The sequence below is a fragment of the Rhinoraja longicauda genome, chromosome 16 (genome assembly GCF_053455715.1).
Source record: "Rhinoraja longicauda isolate Sanriku21f chromosome 16, sRhiLon1.1, whole genome shotgun sequence".
NCBI lineage: Eukaryota > Metazoa > Chordata > Chondrichthyes > Rajiformes > Arhynchobatidae > Rhinoraja > Rhinoraja longicauda.
The window spans coordinates 33,946,099-33,970,263 of NC_135968.1; the positions used below are offsets into that span (position 1 = coordinate 33,946,099).

Here is a 24,165-nt window from a genome sequence, read left to right on the forward strand (position 1 = left end):
TAATTTGATATGGAAATTTATCATTAAATGTTCAGAGTTATTCTTCTCAAACTTTGGTATCAAATTTGTTATTGTAAAAGTGTGGCAGTTTTTGATGGAGTTAACCCATATCTGTTTTAAAACTGATTTTGCTGACAAAATGATAAACTTTTACAAATTAGATTTCCATTGCATCTTATAAAATAATTGACCATATTGAATTTTATTATTGAAGTTATACCATTGTCTGATTTATACTCTGTTGCATCTTATGTGATTAAAGCCTCATATCTATTGTAAAGAGGCTGCTTGTAACCTTGGGTGCCAAGGATTGAGTTATGAATGTCCTTCACCAATTGTGCCCACGTTCACAAGACATTTTTCTATTGCATATTTCAAAGCAAAGCAGGATTATATTTCTGCCCATAGTCTATAATTCTACTTTGAATTTTAAATTGTATTGAGATGTGCATTTTCCCAAATGGGTTTGGATAAGCACTGGAATAAATTTGCCCAAACAATGGAATAGTATAATTGCTATTTCATTTTGGTTTGGGGAGGAATGGGCATAATTCGAGTTCTTGCATTTGATCATAATTGAGCTTTGCCTTTACTACACCCAATCTGCATGTCCAATTAATGGCATCATCTGCACACAGTGCTATGATGTGCAGTATAAGTATTCTCCAAATGAAATAACTACCAACAGGCATGATACCATGAGCTAGTCATTAAACCTTGGGAAGGAATAATTGATTTCATGTGATGTGTTCGGAGGGCTGAAGAATTACTTGTACTGAAGTAATGAAACATTACTTTCACACCTCCAATGTCATTCTTATTCAAAATCAGCCAGGTGTTGTGGTTGTACTGTTGTGTGACTTGTGAAAGGAGTTGTCCAGAATTGTGTAAATCACTTGAGGTATCTTCAAGCTATATTGCAAAGGATGTTGATGTTAAAACCAGCAGAGTTAGCATGTAGTGAGTGAGTGATTAACTGATGGCATCAATGTGTTTTCCATTGTCTAAGCTCCATTTGTTTTGTTGGTGCATGTATAACATTGCACTGATTATTAAAGTACATTCCTTCCCTTAAAATTAAAATATATTTTGTAATATTAAAGTCTTCATTCGCTTTTAACCTTGAATTTATGTTTAAATATGGATTAAATATAGAAACTAGTATTGCTGGTGCACATTAATTAGTTCTTTTGGAGTAAGTTTTCCTTTAATGAGCAGTTTTCTTTGGAAGTCCTTTGAGGAGCACTGCAATGTGCTGTCAGAGCATTGTTTCTATGATCATGCCTCAGAATTGCCAGGATGATTTTTTTGCCAATAGTTAATGGGCAGTGAATTACAGATTGTTGTGGCTGAATTTAACATGTAGACCTCATCACAACTGAGAGCCAAGAACAGGAGTAAAATAGGGACTCAAAGCCAACTGTCTCAACAGTGATTCTCCCTGATGTGAGTGCTCTGGACTCTATCCCACAGGAAACTATAAGGGCAATCTTTGCTACTACCTGAATGATTAAGAAATCATAAACTATATTCCAACTCAAAAATGAAAAGATTTGGGAAAAGATTGTGTCTTTGCCGAACTCCTGAATGTGGTAGTGTAGAACTCAATTACAAATCTACAATCTACATGTCTGGGAAGAGGATATTCCCAGCAACTTCAAGGAGACTGTAATCTTAACCATTTTCAAGAAGGGTAACCAGTTTAAAAGATATCACCAGTGTCTTCACCCAGAAAAGCTGCTCACCAAATTGGTGTGCTTTCTGTCCATCCAAAGGGACAGTGAATATGATGGTGCCAAGTAAAACGTAAAGATCAACATCAGCCACCATACATGTTGGATTCCTTTTCCTTCCCTAAAGCCTTTGAACCGACTTGGATTTAGCTACTCATAGACTAGCTGGTGGGAGAGTTGGCTTTTGCAGACTGTTAAGCAAGGGTGTGTACAGTAGCAGACAGTGATTCTAGATGGCAACCAGGTCCTGCAGGATCAAGCTCTAGTGTAAACAAAAATTCTGTTGATAATACCTACCAATCTGTTCAAGGCATTGACTGCTTAAAATAGTGCGCCTTCTGTTTGTGGTACTAGCTAACCTACTAGTACATCGTTTGGGCTGTGGGAGGAAACCAGAGAACATTGAGGATATCCAATTGCGGAGATTTTATAAAATGGCACTATTTAATTGAAATAAAATGTAAGATGCCAACATTTTTACCTGTTTTTGTTACAATATATATTTTGCTTATTCATCCATTTTTGTATTATAGCATACAGACAAGCAGATTGTGCATAATGCCTACATTATCTAACTGGTTAAGTTGTTGTTTTCTGCACTCAATGCTATTGATTTCCCCATAATGTAATTGAAATCAACTGTTCAGCATTGAAGAAATGGCCAAAGAAACATAGGAAATTCTATGCAAGAATTTGAAAATTGCAGTTCAGGACTTCTTTCTCTCCATACTTTCTGATTACATAAGAATAATGGGGAAGCCAAACTGTTTTCAGGTATTTAGAGGGATGCAGCAGAGAAACGGGCCCTTTGGCCCAGTGAGTCTGGTCTGATCATCGATCACCTGTTTACATTAGTTCTATGTTATCCCACTTTCACATCCATTCCCTGCACACTAGGGGGATTTAGGCCAATTAAGCTACAAACCCACCTGACTTTGGGATGTGGAAGGAAAGCGGAGTACCTGGAGAAATCCCATGAGGTCCAGGGAGAACATGCAAACTCCACTGAATACCTGGCCCACTTATGTTGGAAAATTAAGCAATGGTAAAAGAACAATTTTTATATTTCTTATTTCTTCAGAATTCTTATCTCGTGCTTCCAGGCTCAGCAATGACACTTGGGGCATAACTTCCAATTTACCACATAAGATAAGCAGTTAACTAGGTTTGATTAACCTTAACAATTTTCTGATAATACTCACGAATCAATGTTTGACCTTTTGGCTCCAAACAAAGATGCGGCTGAGTTTTCCATCTAAATAATTTTAACACATATTCTGAGGAAGCCTTTCTGAATCTCCTGTCGCAATTACTTTTTTTTGCTTTCTTTTGATTTATTAAGAAGTTTCTTTAAGACACTAACAATCTGTTCTAAATATTGACCGTTTATAGATTGGCAGCTTGTAGGAATAAAAAGTAGCTTCAAACAAAACAAGTAACATTCTTTCTATGAATTAATACTATTGATCCATGCAATTTGTTATAGTTTCTTGAGAAATTCTCTAGTTAGAGCAGAAGTTATCATGAGGGCATACATTTGGAGGGGGTGGGGGTGGTAGTGGAAATGCATACAGCTCACAGCCTCCTGGCATGAATCTTCTGGTCTGGGTTCTGAATTGTATTAGTGAAGATTATAATGCTGAAAGTCTTTGGGCCAAAATGTTTGGTAAATTTTCCCATGACAAAGTAATTTGACTTTTCATAACTGAAAGTATTTCAATTAATTAACAATTAACAATGCTTTACAATCCCTTGCGGGGACTGTGCGGGTCGGTCGGGGACGAGCTGTCTGTCCGTGGGCGTGGGGAAGAGAGTGGAAGTTTTGTTGCCTCCATCACAGTGAGGGGGTGTTTGGCGTTACTGTGATGGATGTTTGTGTTGGGGTCATGTGTCTTGTGTTCTTTTTCTTTTTTGTGTGACTGCTATGTAGTTTCGTTCGGTACCTTGGTACCGAATGACAAATAAAGCTCTGTTGACTGTTGAGTTGGTGTTAACTAGTTACAAGGTTAGGCTCCATTCATTAATGGAGTAAATCTAAAGAACTGAGGGTTATGTTATGAAAATTCTTGGTGAGTTGGAGCTTTTGAGAATTTCATTGAGTATTTAGCTAATAAATTATGATATTAAGACATCCTAGTCTTAATGTTGCCAAATAAGGAAATTCACTTCCCTTGCTGATTTGCAGTTTACTGCAATGAATCTATCTATATACTAAAACTCTCACTTGTTTGTTGTTCCTGAACTACAGCCAAAATGATACACGATAGCGCAACAATTTTAGGCCCACCTTATTCACCGTCGTCCCTTTGGTGCTAATGGAAGAAGTTTCATTGAAATCGGTGTTATTTTTTAAGTTATTCACATTTTAAATTTTAAATCTCTCCTGAGGGGGGGGAGGGAAGATAAGGGGGGGGGGGGAGGAAAGGGTGCTGCACCAATGCAGGAGAGGTTTGGCCCCAACACGTTCACGGTCTAGTGAATACATCTTAGAACTTGGCCGTAGTTATGCTTTACAAGGAAATTATGCCAGGTGTTAAAATTAATTGTTTTAAATATACAGCATAATTATTAATAAATTGTCACCGATTTTTATTTCTAAATCAGTCTGGTTTTAACCAAATTCCCTAAAAGTTTATTTTTCATCTTGAATGCTTGCAGGCATTTTGGTATAACTTTAAGGTGGCCTGAAAAGTACATTTTAAATGAAGCTTGAACATTTTAACAGATGGAGGCATTGTGTAGTATCAATTGTTTAAGTAATGTGCAACATGTGAAATGGTGGTCCGACAGTATTTGAATCATGCTCCATCCACAACGTGTTTAAATAACATTGAATGGAATTAATTGATTGGGGTCATTTTATGAAACATGAGCAATTGTATAATGATGTGATCAGTAGTTTCTTTCAGTGATTGAGCACTTGCTTTAATTTCAACATAGTGAGGGAGTCTAGGACTAGAGGTCATAGCCTCAGAATTAAAAGAAGTTCTTTTAGGAAAGAGATGAGGAGAAATGTATTTAGTCAGAGGGAGGTAAATCTGTGGAATTCTGCCACAGAAGGCTGTGGAGGCCAAGTCAGTGGATATTTTTAAGGTGGAGATAGATAGATTCTTGATTAGTGCAGGTGTCAGGTTATGGGAGAAGGCAGGAGAATGGGGTTAGGAGGGAGAGATAGATAGCCATGATTGAATGGCAGAGTAGACTTAATAGGCTAAATGGCCTAATTCTACTATCACTTCTGACCTTATAGTTCATTCGAGAATCTTCCTTTTAATAATTAATTACAAATTTTCCCGTCCACCCCACCATTTGTCAGCTTTTTTTATCTGGCCGTTGCCACAATGTGCACCACTGAGCAAGTCCTCATCGGCCCTGCTGAACTGAACCTCTGATGTTGGTCTCTTTGTATTCAGGATATCGTGTGACTGGTCCTTAATTGGATGCAGTTGTCACTGGCAATATAGTCACTACCTTCAACCACATGTCCTTTCCATCAACTTTAGGACTACTATGAAGGAAATGGGGAAAAAGATACGTCGGGGATCAGCGTAAACTGAAGATTTTATTGGACATTGAACAGTTACATTTCAAAATTCAGACTTGTTTATCAACGGTAGCAGCATGCTCGAAAAGCACAAAGTATCAAATATATATTTCTGTGTACTGGATATTCAAATCCCTACATTGTGTTTAATTAATCCTTCAAACAAAAGCAAGGTCGGCCCCGTAACAATGCTAGAGTGAGCAACCACTAAAACCACATTTGATATCATCAGTATTAGGTTTCACAGATTTCACACCATGTCTTATACTCTGTGAAGCTTGGTATTGCTCATGGGTATATTGGGGGCTGGTATCAAGCCTCATCATATTTCATCATTTGTAGACTGGCTTGTCACCACAATGTGCCCCAGGTTAGTGATTAGATGAAAAACCAGACCTTGTAGTAACTTTTTGATGAAATAGTTAAGTTTTGTGGTTGGTGTTAAGACATTATTTTGCATCTATTGCTACTTTGTAACTAAATGGCAAGCCACTTGAGCCATTGGTGCTCAAATAACTCCTTGTCCCTTCTATGACTGTCTACACATACCTAATTGTATGATCTCCTTCTCAGCTGCTATTTGCCTCAAAGTAAATTATACCTTTTCCTACTTTTAAGGTATCCAGTCACTAGAATAATAAAACATTTGTGTGCTTGTCATATAATGACCCAACTGTGCGCACTTAATAAACCTTCAATTTAAATAGAAAATTGGATAAGCTACTTTCTTGGCACAGGAATGTCTTGTCAATTTGCTGCATCCTATTGCAACAAAAAGCAGTTTTCAACCAAATAAGCTGTGTTTGAAGTGGGCCAGAGGTAAAAATGTGAATTTTGTCTGTCTGATAATAATTGAATACATGTTTGTGAAAACAACAGGCCAAAGTAGATTTGGAATTTTGTGCACACTCTTATTCTGTCACACACAATTCCAAGAATTATGTGCTTGATGGAATAGGCTCTGCTTGAGGAAACCTGCACAGACTTCCTCAGTTTACTAGCATACTAGACAATGGCATTTACTTCTAATTTCAGTGAATCTTGATTAAACACAAACCAGTACCGTAGATCCAAGTAGCTTCAGATTCTCAAGACAATTGTTGGTACTGGATGCTTGTTCCTTTTGTTTAACTTTAATCTCTAGTCCAGAAAAAAGTAGCTCTACTTACACCCATTCTGTAGAGGGATCAGCAGAAGAAACAAATTCAGATAAGAATTCAGTATCAGATTGTTCTTTATCTCTCCACATCACCGTCTATATCTGTTGCTTCCCTTATCCCTAACCAGTCTGAAGAAGGGTCTCGACCCGAAACGTCACCCATTCCTTCTCCAGAGAGGCTGTCTATCCTGCTGTTACTCCAGCTTTTTGTGTCTATCTTCGGTTTAAACCAGCATCTGCAGTTCCTTCTTGCATGTATTCAGTATCTTCAAGCATGAATAGTCACTATGTCTGAGAAGTAGGTAATACTATACCTGATGAAACTACTCCATGGTTTTGGAATATTTGGGGAATGAACCAATCACTTTTCTGACAACCTACTACTTTTCTATTGGTCTTACAAAGTTTTATATTGTATGACTCGGGCAGCTGAAAGGAATTGCTTTGGAATTGAGAAGATATTTATTAAAAAATGAATAGGTCGTGAGAAGAAAGCTGATGCGATTGAAATGCCTGGCATTCCTGGTATTTGCCTTCCCTATTCTCAATCTGTGCCCCCTCACGCCCGAACTGGTGTTACCAAGAATTAGAAGCAGGAGTAGAAAGTTCATGTCCAAGTGCCAGCTCTGCCATTCAATAATAGCAGTCATTTGCCTCTGCCCCTTTCATGTACTACCCATAAAGATCAACACATTTTTGGATATTGCCTGGATTAGACTCTCCATCTGAACCATCCATAATTCTTTTGCGCAGAGTTAAGATCTATGACATGCATGCAGTTAGAAGAACAAAACCAAAGATTATAAAAAGCTGCGAAATGCAGAGTTGTAGGTAGAGTCCACAGGTAAGAACGTGTTAACAGAAAAAAACTGAGCTAATGATTACCCACAGTAGAACTATGACCAGTTCTGTTACAAATACAGAAACCAAATTACAAATAGCAAAATTTCATATTGAATCGGGAAGGCTCCAACATACCCAGATGAAAAATGGTTTTATTTGCCAAACCATCATTACAGCTGTGAAGGAGGCCATGAATGGGATGGAGAGTCAAACTACAGGTGATTAAAGCTAGGATTCCCCCTGTCAATTGATCGCATGTGTTCCGTAGAGCGTTAATTCAATCTGCGTTTTGATGTTTCAGCGTAGAGGAAAGCACAATGTTAACTTTGAATGCAGTACACTAGATTAGAAGTGCTGCCTCATCTGGAAGGATTATTTGTGTCCCTGCATAGTTGCAAAGGAGGTGAAATGACATAGGAAATCCTCAGCTGGTCAGATTGTACCAGAGAAGAGAAAAACTGAGCCATTATTACTGGTGAATGTCCTGTGGCATAATTTGCCAGTTCTGATACAAACAAAGTAAGATATTCCCTTTTGTCCTGCCTTCCTTGCACCTTAAAACTAACTTGTTTACTCTCCCTGTTCTGATAAAGAACTTTGACCTGAAACATCAAATGTTTCTCTTTCCATAAATACTGCCTGCTCTTTTGAGTGTTGCTAGCATTGTGTTTCAAGTTCTCCACTTATTTTTTCAATGTATGATTTGTATGAATGCAAGATTTTTCTTTATAACCGTAACGCAACGTACTTGTGCATATGACAGTAAACTTGGAACTTCTGTACATGTTCCTGGTATGGTCTCGTGTGAATGCTATAATTTCAGTAAGATGTCCTTGTTTTCCTCTTGCAAAGAAGGCAGCGCATGCTGTGGTTGCAGATTCACTTTTAGTAATACGTGTACAAAGAATCTCATAGCTCAGAAGGCCACAACCTTGCTATCTCTACATATAAATGTTGATAACCTTATTTTCCATATTGTATTCCAAATGAATATCCTCTCCTGTTCACTCTTCTGTCCCCTTATAGCTTCTCTGCATCTTGTGAAATTGCTATCATCAGCAGACCTGGATATGTTACCAATCCATATTTGCTTGCTTGCAGCTGGGTGCCTCATGTCAATTCCCGAGGTAACCCACAAATCACAGCCTCTCAATTTGAAAATGATATGTTTATTCCATATCTTTTTTATCAATCGATTTGTTCCATTTATTAAAATTATTGTCTGATCGCCCTCAAGTTATTTTGGGAATGATTGTAAAACTACAATCTACATATAATATAATTTGACTTCATCTGTAGTGCAAATTCATGGAGATTAGGGCATAAAGTTAAATTAAGATGCAATGATATCTGGAAAAGTGGTTACTTGCAGTCATCCAATAATTCTAGCTATGATGTATATCAAGCGGAGCAGTAGTGATTAATTTCAGGAGTTTACTCCTGGTTATTTAGATTATCATTGTAGTAAGGTTAATTTGTCTTTGGGTACCACAATCTTTTATTACCATTGCCTGTTAGTATACTTCAAAACTGCAAGGACTTTGCTGGTGTTAAATTTACTTAACAGCGCATTAGTTCTCCTCGACATTTTGGTACAAAGTCACCTCTTCCAGTACATATACTCGCTGTGAGTAATTTGCAATTGAGGGAATCTGTATATAGTATTGAACAAATTTTTCTTTTCCCGGCCTTCCCTGATGCATACCCCACTCTCCAACTTCATCTCTTTGTTACATTGTATGATCTATTTTTTTTCCCCCAAGTCCTAGTTCCAGGCATTTCTGAATTCTTAAATTCAAGACCGTCGTAGACATTGCATGGTCACCCTACTTATGAGCTAAATCGCTTACATTTGTTGTTGGCTAATAGCTGCCCATATCAACGAGTTCACTACCTGTATATTTTGTACTAAGTCACTAAGCCACAAAGCTGCCTGACATGCAAATTGTTGGTCAGTAATACTTAGAATTTCTACTTGATGACTAAATCAATTTTATGGGCTCTTTCGAGCATTTTCTTCATTCTGCCTTTCTCTTTTCTATGTAATTTTTGATCTCTGGTTCAACTTTTTAATTCCTGCTTTCCCTGAAGTATACACGCTAGAATAATCCTGAATACCTACTGGAAATTTATTCCTGTTATTATAGCATCTTGTGTTTTTGCACAAGCATCTTGTTTTGCATCTTTGGCTGCATGTTTCTACTCTTGCATCTGGTTCAAAACATCTATTGTCTCATTCCTAGCCATACATTGCACTCTGCCTGTCAAGTCCTGCTCGCCATTTTAACACTCTCCCATTTCTGTACTGACCTTCTCTGTCCTTGGCCTCCTCCCTTCCAGAATAAGGCCCCACACTAATGGCCTATTTGAAGCAATTACTGTTCAGTATTGTCAGCATGCATCCTTTCCCAATAAAAGTATTTTTCGGTATAATTTCTTAAGTGATTCAATGAGCTTACTCATTAGCCAATGCAATACGAGTTTCTAAAATGCTATTTATAATTTAATTTAAAATTTTAAATTTATCTACTTAACTTCTGTCCCCAATGCCATCTTAGCTACCCATTATCCCTCGCCTATCCACCTATCATTTATTGGTCCCCTATTTCACCCCCTCCCTTTTGACTCTATATACCAGTTATCTACCCTCTCCACTGTCAGTCCTGATGCGATATCTTGACTCAACACATCGCCAAATACTTCACTTCCACAGATACTGCTTGATTCGTTGACTATTTCCTGTAGTTTTTTTGCTTTAGATTCCAGCAACTGCAGTCTGTTGTGTTCCAAATTATAACCTTTTTCAAGCCACGTAAAACCTAATGAACTCAAATTTTAAATTGAGCAATTGATTGTTTATAAGCTTTCTAAGATGAATTGGTTAAAATTACTACAGCTTTATCCTTTTGAGGTTCTTGGAACAGAAATAAATAAAGCTGATGCTTGGTTACTTTTCCTTATTACGGTGGAGTGTGTTTGTTGAAATAAAATCAAACTGCCTTTTTTCCTAAATTGTCTGTTATGAAACATAAAATTCAATTTTACCAGCTGATAAAACCTTGCTGAAAAATATGCCGTCATTGTGGAGGTTTAAATATTTTATTTTTTTATTTTTTATTATTTTAATTTTTGAAAAGCATATGTACAAATAGAAATAAAAGACACATTTGTTACAGAGTTCTTACATAGCTTCAATTTTTAAATTTTTAAAGGGAGAAAATAAAAAAATAAAGAAGAAAGGAAAAAAAAAAAAAAAAACTATAAACTATTGGGAAGAGAGAATAAGAGGATTAAAAAAATAATATATATATAACTATAAAAATTAAAGGGAGTAGATCCGGGAGACAATAACCACAGTTGTACATCCAACCCCTAACTCAAGTTTCAACTTTTAATTTAAATTTTTTATTTTAGTCCTGTGCCAAACCCATTTACTTTTCTAAAAACTCAATAAATGAAGACCATATTTTAAAAAAGAACAGGTTTGTCAATTAAGGCAAATCTTATTTTTTCCAAATGCAGGGTCTCTGTCATTTCCGTAGTCCACTTTTTAATTGTGGGGGTTATTGGTTTTTTCCAAAATTTAAGTATTAATTTTTTTGCAGTTATTAGACTGTAATCAAGAAAATGTACCTGACTTGTTGTAAAGTTTGTAGTTTGTTCTGATAATCCAAATATAATTAATTTTGGATCCATATCCAATTGCTTGTTAATAACTTTAGAAACTATTTAAAAAATCTCCAACCAGAAGTTTTGCATTTTTATACAAGTTACAAAAATATGAGTTAAATTAGCTTCTTGAAATTGACATTTATCACAAATAGGAGAGATACTAGGAAAAATCCTATTTAATTTCGTATTCGAATAATGTAATCTATGTATTATTTTAAATTGTATTAAGGAATGTCTAGTATTTAATGAACATTGGTGTATATGTTGTAAACTTTCATCCCATATATCTTGCATTATGAGTTGATTCAATTTGTCCTCCCATGCTCGTCTATAAGATTCTGATGACGGAATGTCAGTGTCTAGGAGAGTATTATAAATAAAGGATATTAATTTATTTGAATTATAATGTCGATTCAGGCATACATCAAGTGTTTCTGGACCTCTAAACTTATATTCTTGCATGTGTAATTTTACATAATCTCTAAGTTGTAAATATCTAAAATAATTCTTAACATGTAATCCATACTTCTGCTGTAAATCCTGAAAAGAAAGAAAAGTTCCCTTATGATAAAGATCTCCCACCCTTTTAATTCCATAACTTTTCCATTGAGCAAATCCTCTATCTAAGACAGACGGTTTAAAAGAAGGGTTATTCGCAATAGGAAGGAAAACAGATAATTTACTCAATTTAACGTAAGATTTAATTGTTTCCAGGTACAGATAACACTGTGTATAATGGGATTACCTCCATATGTTTTTTTATTTAAATTTATTGGAGCTAAGAGGATCGCACCAATATCAAATGGTAAACAATCCTCTTTCTCCATCTTTAACCAATCCGGTTGTTGATCAGAATCATCCAACCAGCAGGTTATATTTTTAATATTAACCGCCCAATAATAAAATAAGAAGTTAGGTAAGGCAATTCCTCCATTAGTTTTAGACTTACATAGATGTCTTTTATTTATTCTATGAGTCTTGTAGTCCCAAATAAAATTAGTAACAATTGAATCAATTTTTAAAAAAATACTTTTTTGGAAGATAGATCGGAATTGCTTGAAATAAGTATAGTAACTGTGGGAGAAAGATCATCTTTATAGCATTACTACGACCAACTAATGATGTAAGAAGTGTTTTCCAAAATTGGATATTTCTGTGTAATTTAGTGAGTAAAGGAGGAAAATTTAATTTAAATAAAGAGGTATATTTCCTAGTCACGTAAATTCCAAGATATTTAATCTTTTCATAGGCAATTTTAAAAGGAAATTGTTGGTATGGCCGGATTATGCTCCATGATTGGCATAATTTCACTTTTGTACCAGTTAATTCTATAACCTGAAAATGAACCAAATTGAGTTATGAGATTTAATAAATTTGGAATGCTAATTTCTGGCTTTGTAATGTATATTAATACATCATCCGCATATAAAGAAATTTTATTGGTTGTATGTTTAGTGTTATAGCCGTGAATATCTGAATTTGATCTAATACTCTCAGCAAGTGGTTCTATAATAAGGGCAAATAGAAGCGGTGATAGTGGACATCCTTGTCTACAACCCCTAGATAAATGAAATTTGGATGACAGCATTTGATTAGTTAATATTCTAGCTGTTGGGGATGTATATAAAAGTTTCACCCATGAACAAAAATTTTCACCTAATTGAAAATTTTCCATCACTGAAAAAAGATAGGGCCATTCTACTTGATCAAATGCTTTTTCAGCATCTAGCGAGATGATTGCTAAATCTTCATTTAATAGTCTATTTGAATATATTATATTGAACAAGCGTCTCAAATTGAAAAATGAATATCGTTTGGCTATAAAGCCTGATTGATCGGGGTGTATCAATTTATCTATAACTAGACTTAATCTATGAGCTAAGATTTTCGCTAATATCTTCTGATCAGTATTTAAAAGAGCTATCGCCCTATACGAACCAGGGTCTTCAGAATCCTTATCTTTTTTAGGAATGAGGATTATTGTTGATTCAGTCAGAGTTTGCGGTAATCTCTGTTGTTTAAAGGCGTGACTATATACAGTTTGCAAACGTGGAGAGATCAAATCACTAAAAATTTTATAAAATTCATTATTTAAGTCATCAGGGCCAGGAGTCTTCCCATTTTTCATGGATTTAATGGTCTCTTCAACGTCTTTCATAGTTATTTCTGCGCCTAGTGAATTTCTATCACTCACATTCAAACCAGGAAGGTTACATTCCTGCAAAAAGTTTTGCATCTGCGCAGAGCTATCTGTTATTTTTGATGAATATAATGACTGATAAAATTGCAAAAATCTCTGATTAATATCCTTAGGTAATTTAAGCAAATCTCCGTTTTCTGATCTAATTTTATGAATTGTAGAATCATCTTCTAATTTACGGAGTTGACGTGCTAGCAATTTCTGTGGTTTATCTCCAAATTCAAAATGTTTTTGTTTAGTATATTGAAAAAGCCTTAAAATATGAGCTGAGAGAATATAATTTAACTTATATTTGAGAGCTGCAATTTTATTATGTATTTCAATATTTTGCCTGCGTTTTTAATTATCTGTGGGATGTATGTTTCCCATTCACAGGTATTCATATTGAATTTGCCTTCACATATCTTATTATTTGTGCTGGGGTAAGCTTTTTCCACTGTCAAGGAATCCTCATTTATTCCCCTCTTTCAAGCTCCCCTAGTGTTTAATAAAATAATCTGATTTGCTGTGCAAAATTCACTCAAGTATAAGCCAGCATCAGCCATTCCTTGTATCTTCTCACACACATGTTGTTCTGCTACCAGTATTAAGAGTTGAAATGTCTTTTATTAAACAATCTGTAGGTCCCATAAAGTAACACAAAGTTGTCCTTGAGTGCAAGTGTTTGTATTTGAAAGATTTTTAGTCATTGCGGTCTTCAAATACCTGAATCCTGATTTCCAAATTCTGTATCATATATTGATAAATTGGTATGTAGTGATATTTGAATAGCTTACTTAATTTGAGTATGCATTCTATTCTGCAGGAGTTGTAGAAGGAGATCTGGCTGCAGTGGAAGCTTACAAGACATCTGGAAGTGACATTGCTCGTCAGCTTGTGTCGGATGAAGTGCGCCTGCTAAATCGTCCTTCTGCTTTTGATGTAGGTTACACGCTTGTACACCTTGCTATCCGTTTTCAGAGGCAGGACATGTTGGCAATATTGTTGACTGAGGTAAGTTAACTAATAGAACTTTTCCTCCTTTTAACTATTCACTTGCCCATCACCCCTCACATTTCTGTTGGCAAAATTGAGTTAATGTCAAGCGAGTTACAGGTTAAACCTAGTCTAGTGAATGAAAAGAAATTTGTAAGCTATAAATAGAAGCTAGTAGTATAAATACAAATGGCATTCTTCAACATAAACAAATACTTTTTCAGGTTTTCATATGTAAATGAGGCTGGAGTCTTTATCAACAAAAAATATTTTGCTTCGTGAATGGCTAGATTTGCACAGAGTACACCCGTGAAAATCACATGAGCATATGTAAACCAGGACTTATTAAAATATTTTTTAGGTAGCACTATTATACTAACATAATGTTGTTTTATGTTTTAAAACAAAATATCTGTTAGACACAAGTGAAATTTCCATACATGAACGAAAGCCCTGAGTTAGTTAGGAACTTGACTGCAAAACAATTACTCTTTTATGGATCCCAGAAGAAACGGTTGCTGTCTCCATCTGCCACTTCTTGGCCCACTCTCCCACCCTGTCCAGTTCCTTCTGCAGAGTCCCTGCTTTCTCTGCACTACCTGCCCCTCCACCTATCTTCGCATCATCCGCAAACTTGGTCACTAAACCAATTCCCTCATCCAAATCAGTGATACACAACATGAAGAGTGGCTGCCGCAGCACCGACCCCTGCGGAACACCACTAGTTACCAGCAGCCAACCAGAAAAAGTCCTCTTTGTTCCCACTCTTTGCCTTCTACTATTCAGCCAACCTTATATCCATGCTGATATATTTCCTCTAATCCCATGGGCTCTCATCTTCTATAGCAGCCTCACTTGTGGCACCTTATCAAAGGCCTTCTGAAAATCCAGTTATACAACATCCGACTAACTACTTTATCCATCTTGCTATTAACTTCCTCAAAGAATTCCAACAGATTCGTCAGGCAAGATCTCCCCTTCACAAAACCATGCTGACCGTGGCCTATTTCTCATGTGCTTCTGTCTCAGAAACCTCATCCTTTACAATGGACTCAAAAGTTACCAACCACTGAAGTCAGTCTCACTGGCTATAGTATCTCCTCTTTTGCATCCTTCCCTTCTTGAAAAGTTGGGTAAAATTTGCGATTTTGCAATACTCTGGAACCACTCCTGACTCTAGTGATTCTTGAAAGATCACCACTAATGCCTCCATAATCTCTAAAGCCGCCTCTTTCAGAACCCTGTGGGGTAGTCCATCTGGTCCAGGTGACTGCTCCACCTTCAGACGTTCCAGCTTCCCAGCAGAGCAGGAGTTTAAATAAAACCTGGACCACTCGTTTCTGGGTGTGATTGCTCCAACTGGATATGAAATGAAGACTAGTTTAGGCGGAGTAGATGTTTTGGAAGTGGTTGTTGGGGTGAGGTGCTGTGTTTGAAGGTGAGTGGGCTACCGTGAAGAGGCTGAAAGGAGGTAAAAGGTAAGATGAGGCAAGGTCTTTGTTTTCACCAGTTTCTCTTTAGTTTAAATGCAGCTTGGATGGCAGTTTGGATATTGGTATGCTCCTCCTGCAGGATGTAAGAGATCAGGAATGCTACCAATGTCCTTGAGGACTGTACCTGTAGGAAGTGTGTCTAGCTGCAAGTCCTGACTGTGCGAGGGAGCTGGAGCTAAGATGGATGATATTGGGATCATCCGGGAGAATGAGAATATTGTAGATGGGAGTTGTTATGGGAGTGAAGTGGTTATGCCCAAGATGCAAACAGAAAGTAGATGGATGGCCATCAGGAAAGGAAAAGGGAGTCGGCAGAATACACAAATCCACAGCAGCCATTCTCCCCAGAAATGTGTTTGGACTGTTCTGGATACTGTTTTTTTTGCCGGGGTGGGGGGGGGGGGAGGGGATGACTGTTCAGGGGAGAACAGCAGCAGCCTGGTCTGTGGCACCAGACCCGGCTCTTGAGGCACAGCAGGAAAGGTTGAAGTCAGACTGTGATTGGGGATTCTATGGCCACAAATGGGACTCCAGGATGGTGATGAAACCTGGTGCCAGGGTCCAGGAAGTTTCAGAGTGGCTGCAGAACATGCTCAAATGAGAGGGTGAGCACCCAGAAGTTGTTGTGCACATTGGCATAAATGACATGGGTAGGACATGGGCTGAGGTCTTGCAGAATGAATATATGGGGTTAGGCAAAACATTAAAGAGCAGGACCTAGAGGGTAGTAATTTCTGGTTTGCTTCCAGTGCCATGTGCTAATGAGGCAGATGAGTACTTAGCTGAGGAGTTAGTGCAGGGATGCAGAGATGACCTGGACAAGAGGGACTGGTTGCACCTGAATCGGAGGAGGATCAATATCCAGGCCAGAGGGTTTGCATGTGCTCTTTAGGACGGTTAAACTTAATTGGGAGGGTGATGGGTCGTAATGCAGTCGTGTTACAGGTGAGAGGCTGCAAGTCGATACAGAAATCAATGATGGTAAATTCAGTAGACAAGACTGGCAGGAGCATGGCAGGGAAGGACAGGGTTTGTTTAAATTATGTTTATTTTGGTGCATGAGGCCTGACAACTAAGGTGGATGAACTCTGGCTGTGGATCTGTACGTATGGCTGGGATGTTATAGCCATTACGGAAACCTGGCTAAGAGAGGGACATAAAATGGCAGCTGAATGTTCCAGGGTACAGATGCTACAGGCAAGATAGAAATGGGAGGGGGGGAAAAAGGGGGAGTTGCTTTATCAATCAACTTCACTGCAGTTGTCTGAGATGACCTTGTTGAAGGATTGTCCATTGAGGCTACATGGATGGAGCTGAGAAAAAAAAAATGGTTGATCAGCTTGTTGGGATTGTACTGTCAGGCTCCAAATAGTCAATGTGAATTGGAGGAACAAATATGTCAGGAAATAGCAGGCAGCTGCAAGACCAATGCAGTTATCATAGTGCGGGATTTTCATTTTACTAATATGGACTGAGGCTGTCGTGGTCACAAGGGCCCGGATGAGGTGGAATTTGTCATGTGTGTTCAGACATTTTTCCTCGGGCAATATGTAGAGGATCCCAGAGGGAGAGGGCAAAGCTTGAGCTAGTTTTATGGAATTGTGCAGGGCAAGTTACTGAAAAGTGTAAGTGACACTTTGGGACCAGCAATGACAGTTCCGTGAGCTTTAAAATAGGAATGGATATGGACAGGGCTGGTACACACGTTGACATTTGAAATTGGGGCAAGACCAACTTTGACATTATTAAATAGGAACTTGCCAAAGTTGATTTGAGTACGTTGTTTGCGGACTTTCTAAAGTAGACATTGTAAAATCAAATCATTCTAGTGCCTGACCTGCAGAGTTAAGAATTTTTAAAATATTTCCCCCTGTAGCGGCCAGCTTCTCATCTATCTCAATTAGCTCCCAAGCTGCCACTTGCATAGACCGGGTCAGCAATAAGCGTAATAACTCGAACAACTAATAACAGAGATCCTCCCAGACGTTTAATAGTTGGTCTTCTTTATTTGAAGGTGCAATAAACATATTGGCATATCTCTTGTCATCGACTGGTTATTAATTGCTAGGTAAAATTCCATATCTTACCACAGTCTATGCGATCGTTATGAATTGCCAGATATAACTTCGACACAGTTTGTATTAATCTTCTGGTTAATAAAACTTACAGGCGATTACATCATGGCTGATAAATCTTTCGGCGGAGCTTCTAGCTGACCCTCTGTCAGCACCTCCCAGCTCACCCACTATGCCCGCACGTACCCAACTGCCCGTACTCTGGCTCCGCCCAGCCCCTACGTAAGCATTGCATTAACTCTATAGTGTCCAAACTACAGCAGAATACAAGGTAGTGATATTAATAAGCAAAAATAACTAATAACTGCAAAATGGCTCCTACACACCGGCCCCTAATTGTTATAAGTGTATAGCGCAACAATTACCAATACAAAAAAAGAGGAGGAGCCACAAAAAAAACTCCATACATAATCCAAGCATGCACTATACATTGGCATCTAATCTATTACAGTAGTTAATCAGCAAAATTATCAGTCCATGTTAAGTCCAGTATCAGCTTCCAGTAGCAGACATATCTTGGTTATCGGTCTTTCCAAGATATTGTTCTTGGTCTGCAGCCGAACGGTGCGCACGTGCCCACGTGCGTCCGGTAAGGTCTCCAATATTTTGCCCATCAGCCAGGAGTTTTCAGTCTCCTTCTTTTCCAGTTTAAGAAGCGGTCTGTCGTTAGTCCTCCGGCTTCATCTGCGGGATATTCTTTCGTACTAACATTTCTCCATTGCGATACGTCAGTAACATCCCTCACAACAGCGATTTTGTTGGCTACAAACGTCTGAAAGCGTTTGTTTTTGTTGTTGATGTATTTAAGCACTGTTGTGCTATCAGTCCAGAAAACCGATTTGTCTAGCTGAAGCTGTAATTCTTTTTTCAGCATTTCATTGACTTTAACAGCTAAGACGGCAGCTGTAAGTTCCATTCTGGGAATCGTCATCTGTTTCAATGGTGCCACTCTGGCCTTACCCATTACAAATGCAACATGCACTTTCCTACTGTGGCTTTCCAGTCTCAGATATAAAACAGTGCCATAACCACTTTCACTTGCATCTGAGAAGTGGTGTAGCTGTATATTTCTGATTTGACCAAAGTCGGTAGGCTTCATGCACCAGTCCACCTCAAACTCCGCCATCTTGTCAAGATCCGTCAGCCATCCTGTCCACTTCTGATGGAAAGTTTGGGGTATATCGTCATCCCAACCAAGCTTCTCCTTGCAGAGTTCTTGCATAATCAACTTAGCAGGCAGAGTAACTTTGAACTTGAACCTATCGGTTTCCACGCACCAGTACAATCCTAGTGCTCTCTCCATCGGCAGATTGTCCTGGTCCAAGTCCAACTCCTTGATCTCTTTAGCCCTACTTGCTTGAGGAATGGATGCTAGTACAGCACGGCTATTACTGATCCACTTCGATAGCGTAAATCCTCCCATTTGGCAGATGTCAGTCAGGTCTTTTACCATCCGGACTGTTTCTAGTTCCGAAGGCATGGACTTCAAACAGTCATCCACATAGAAGTTGTTCTTCACCGTGTCTACCACCTCTTCCGAAAAGTGTGCTCCGTTGTCCTCAGCAATCTTTCTCAATGCAAAGTTTGCACAACTTGGTGACGACACGGCGCCGAAAAGATGTACCTTCATGCGGTATTCCACAAGATCTTGCTGCACATCACCGTCGGGCCACCACAGAAATCGCAGATAGTCAACATGTTTTTCTGATACCTTGACCTGATGAAACATTGCTTTGATATCCGCCATCAAAGCAACCGGCTCTTGCCTGAATCTGATGAGAACTCCAATGAGTGAATTAGTTAGGTCTGGACCTTGTAGCAGCTGGCAGTTAAGTGATGTCCGTTTAAAGACTGCCGCACAGTCAAAGACCACTCTTAAGGTTCCTTTCTTCGAGTGATACACCCCGTGATGAGTGATGTACCAGAGTTTCCCATCATTACGGTTCAGCTGGTCCATTGGTACCCTTTCAGCATAATTACTATTGATAATTTCCGTGAGGAAAGATGTGTATTCACTGCAAAACTTTTCGTCCTTATTAAACTTGCGTTTCAAGCTCTGGATACGCTGTTCTGCAATGCACCGATTGTTAGGCATGCTGGTATTCTCCTGCTTGAAAGGTAAGTCCAGACAATAATGTCCATCTGTCATCCTTGCCGAACAATTCATAATATCCATGAACTTTACCTCTTCCCTCGACATTTCTTCCTTGTCCTTGCTGGTTTCTTCATTGAAGTCATGGTTATATTGTTTGACCAGAAGTTCTTCCAGATTAACAACGGATATTCGATTAACAACCGCTGTAGGAAAGCCTTTGACGATGTCATGGTCCTCTGTATTTAGACCACAAATAACCCATCCCAACAAGGTTTTCGTGGCGAATGGTCCATCCTCTTTGCTGTGGACCACTTCCCAAGGTTCCAATACCTTGGAAGCATTAGCTCCAATGAGTAAGTCAATACCAGAGTCTATTTCAGTTATCTTGATATTCTTCAAATAAGGCCATTGCTCCAGGTCTTCCTGTCTAGGAATGCTTAACCGTGAAACAGGAATGGTCGTACTGGTAAGCATGTCTGGTAGTTGAACAAAATTATTGCTGTCCAACCAGATATTTCCAAACCAAGAATAACACAACTGGTTATAGACTTCTCTTGATTCATGGTATGCAGGGTAAACTTATTCCTTTGTCCTGAGACCTTCAGCCTTCTTACCAGGCTTTCGGTGCAGAAAGTAACTGAACTTCCACCATCCAAGAAAGCGTACGTTTGCAACACCGTGCTCCCATTGTAGCTCTTCACTTGCACTGGTACGATCGAGAAGATGCAAGTTTCTTCACCGGCCCCGATATGTCCACACATCGGAGAAAGAGGAGTGGCGTCACTCTGGCTCGCTTGGTCCTTGGTTGGTTGCTCAGGTTTCCCTTCTTTGTCCTTCTGTTCAAAATGAAGTATCTCAGGATGGTTGTCTTTGCATACAGCACAAGTCAAACGATTCTTGCAATTTCTGCTCATATGACCTTCTTTCAAACATCCAAAACAAATTCTGTTCTCTTTAACAAATTCTCTTCTCTCCTTTAGTTCCTTCTTTTTGATCTGCCAACACTTCTCCAGTGTGACCCCTCATTTTGCAGAACAGACAAGGATCTTGCTGCTTGCCGATAGGTGAGTCAGCTTTCTCTCCTTTAGTTGTCAGGTTCCCTTGGGCCTGCTTTTCCATGGGTTCGGCTGCCATAGCAAAACTTTTTTTCTTCGTCCTCGGCGTCTCTCTTGACTTACCAAAGGTAGGGTTTTTTGCAGGTGCTGGTGTTTTGGCTTCATCAATGTTCCCAAAAAGTGGATGCATCAGTATTTCCACTTCTACCTTTATGAAGTTTTCCAAGTCCGGAAATGTAGGCGAACGTTTCTCGTATTTTAGAATTTCATATGACCGAACTCTCCAACCTTCTCTGAGCTTGTAAGGCAGCTTTCGAAGAATGATCAACATATTGGAATGAACGTTCATTTCATCCATGTATTCAAGCTGCTGCATTGCTATAAAACAACCTTTGAGGAATAATGAGAACGCTTGTAAAGCCTTTATATCACCTGGCTTAATAATTGGGCAGGCCGATGCTTTGGATATATATGCAGCGGCAATCTTCTGCTCGTGGCCAAAATGTTCATCAAGCAATCTTCTTGCCTCCTTATAGCTCTGGTCGGGATGCAAATGTTGACAGCTACGAACTAATTCTCTGGCTAGTCCTCTCGTATGTTGTTCCAGAAAATGATAACGATCACTTTCATCGTCCGTCTTCCTTTCTACTCCTCTCTCAAATGCCTTGATAAAAGGTTGATATTGCAATGGATCACCATCATACACGGGAATGTCTTACCGGCAGGGTAGAAGAAAGATTTTGTTTAGCCAGAAGTTCGGTCGCTAAACTTTGCTTCCGTAATAGATCACATAAATAACGTTGGTCTCCATCATGACGTTCCGGGGATTTAGTGTGAGCATGTCCCTGCTCGACCCTCGGTTCATGAAATCCTGTCTTCCTTCCTTGATGAGGATGAGGTGTAAAGTGTGCCGTACCACTAGCTTTTACCAATGGTCTCCAAGTTGTTTGCTTTGGTCTAACAACCTGCGGCTCCAATTCAGGCCAGGATTCAGTCCTGGGTGGTTCCCGTCCAACTGGCATCTGTCTTAGGACAGCTTCTCGTCCTGAATAAGAACTCATCCTATCGGATATCATCGAGCTGCTTCTTGATCTTGGAGCGCTAAGTACATTTAGTTTTGTCTTGGCTGCTGCCATTTTAGACTCCAGCTCCAATCGTTCTTTCTTTCTTTTCAATTGATCACTCCTCTTCTTGTAATCTAATTGTCTTCTCTTCTGTTCTTCCTCTTCTCTCAGTTGTTGTTCTTCTTTCTGTTGTCTTCTCTTCCGTTCTTTTTCATCTTTCATTTGCTTTTTCTTCTGTTCTTCTTCCATTTGGCCCTCTAGCTTCTCAATCTCGTGCTTCTGTGCCATGAACGCAGCTTGTTCAGCAAGAACAGCCAGTTCCACCTCAGCCTCCTTACGAACAGAAAGTGTTGAAGATGCACGAGATTTAATGCTCACCTTAGAGGCTGAAATATTTGAAGCACTATCTTCAGGTTTGATGGAGTCTGCGTCATCGCCACCCTCGGATAAGGCGCCCTCAATATTGGAGGGTACGGCCTCATGACCTTCTTTGCTTAGCCATTCAACAACATCTTGGATAAATCCATCTAAATGTTCGACCACCTGCTGCATCCATTTATCTTGCGCATCCTGGTCTTCTGGTGCTAACTGTAGCTCTCTCAATGCTTCATAGATGCTGTTGATTTCGTCTTTGAGGTCGTTAAGTTGATTCAGATTGAGCTCCACCTCTGACCTCTTTCCTAATTTTATTAGCTCTTTGATGCTTTCTATGATCTTCCCAGCCATCTTATATTTATGTTTCTTCAGCTTCTCATTGTTTTCATAAGCCATGTGCTTGCCAATCTGAGTAAGCTTACTGACCCTTTTGGTCACTTTAGGCCTTGTTCCACTATCGCCACCCTGTGACTGAACATCGGATTTAATTTCAGACATTCTGAAGTTTGTAACATAAGCCAGATGTGCTTTCTTTCTCCTTATCACCTGAATATTTTTTTAACAAGACTGGGTACCAGGGACTCCCAAGGTCGTTGCTACGCTGTCCGCATTCCAAGCTCTTGATGGTTCGAAAACAGCCTTTGTTTTCCCATACAGTAAAAACAATTTAAAGCGGACTACGATTTCTGCAGATTTTTCCCACAGTCAGTTTTCAAGAGCTAATTCTCTTCAATAATTATTAGAGACAGATATAACGCATCTGCTTTTGGCAATAAATCTCTCACTGGTCAGGAAGCTCTCGTAGCCTTCGCCTTCTGCGAAGACAAGCTTTCTGAACTTTCCAAAAAGTCAATTCCAATAAATCGTTCCAGCTTAGGCAGATTTCACGATGAATCACTCCAGTTCAGATAAGACCTCACATTTCGTCTCTAGTGAAGGCAAGTTCTCTGAACTTTCCGAAGGAGTGGATTCAAGCTGATCGCTTCAGCTAAGAAGGAATTTTACGTGATGTAGCGGCCAGCTTCTCGTCTCTCAATTAGCTCCCAAGCTGCCACTTGCATAGACCGGGTCAGCGATAAGCGTGATAACTCGAACAACTAATAACAGAGATCTTCCCAGATGTTTAATAGTTAGTCTTCTTTATTTGAAGGTGCAATAAACATATTGGCATATCTCTTGTCATCGACTGGTTATTAATTGCTAGGTAAAATTCCATATCTTACCACAGTCTATGCGATCGTTATGAATTGCCAGATATAACTTCGACACCGTTTGTATTAATCTTCTAGTTAATAAAACTTACAGGCGATTGCATCATGGCTGATAAATCTTTTGGCGGAGCTTCTAGCTGACCCTCTGTCAGCACCTCCCAGCTCACCCACTATGCCCGCACGTACCCAACTGCCCGTACTCTGGCTCCGCCCAGCCCCTACGTAAGCATTGCATTAACTCTATCGTGTCCAAACTACAGCAGAATACAAGGTAGTGATATTAATCTGTAAAGGTCGGTAAGTTGGAGAGAGGACGACCATTGGCTGAAAGTAAGTACCTGCTAATAGTGGTAGAAACGGCAGTTTAAAAAGAGCGCCAATAGGGCACTGTTAATCAGTCTGTAAAGGTCGGGAAGTTGGAGAGAGGACGACCATTGGCTGTAAGTGAGTGGGAATTACAGTGTAATCAGTCAGAAGAGAATACGTGGATTGGTTGATCATTTAAGTGAGAAGTCTGGTAAATTGGACAATCAGGCAATTTAATTGGTGATATAAGCAAGACTTGCAAAAGGGGGCAGCCCTGTCCGGGTGCAGCCCAGTGAGGGAAGTGCCCTGTGAAAAAAGTGCGAGTCTTCGGCGAGGAGGCTGAGGTGAGGAGGTTACAATTGTTT

At 39.1% G+C, this 24,165-nt stretch overlaps 1 protein-coding gene across 4 annotated transcripts in view; it reads left to right on the forward strand.

The window, feature by feature from the left end:
* The window catches only part of LOC144601461 (ubiquitin thioesterase ZRANB1), a 69,782-nt gene that overhangs the window by 5,196 nt on the left and 40,421 nt on the right, over window positions 1–24,165 (forward strand). For all 4 annotated transcript variants that reach the window (XM_078413600.1, XM_078413601.1, XM_078413599.1 and 1 more), the window contains exon 3: window positions 13,957–14,144. In XM_078413600.1, coding sequence (XP_078269726.1) covers window positions 13,957–14,144 — 188 coding nt within the window. The remainder of the gene's footprint in view (window positions 1–13,956; window positions 14,145–24,165) is intronic.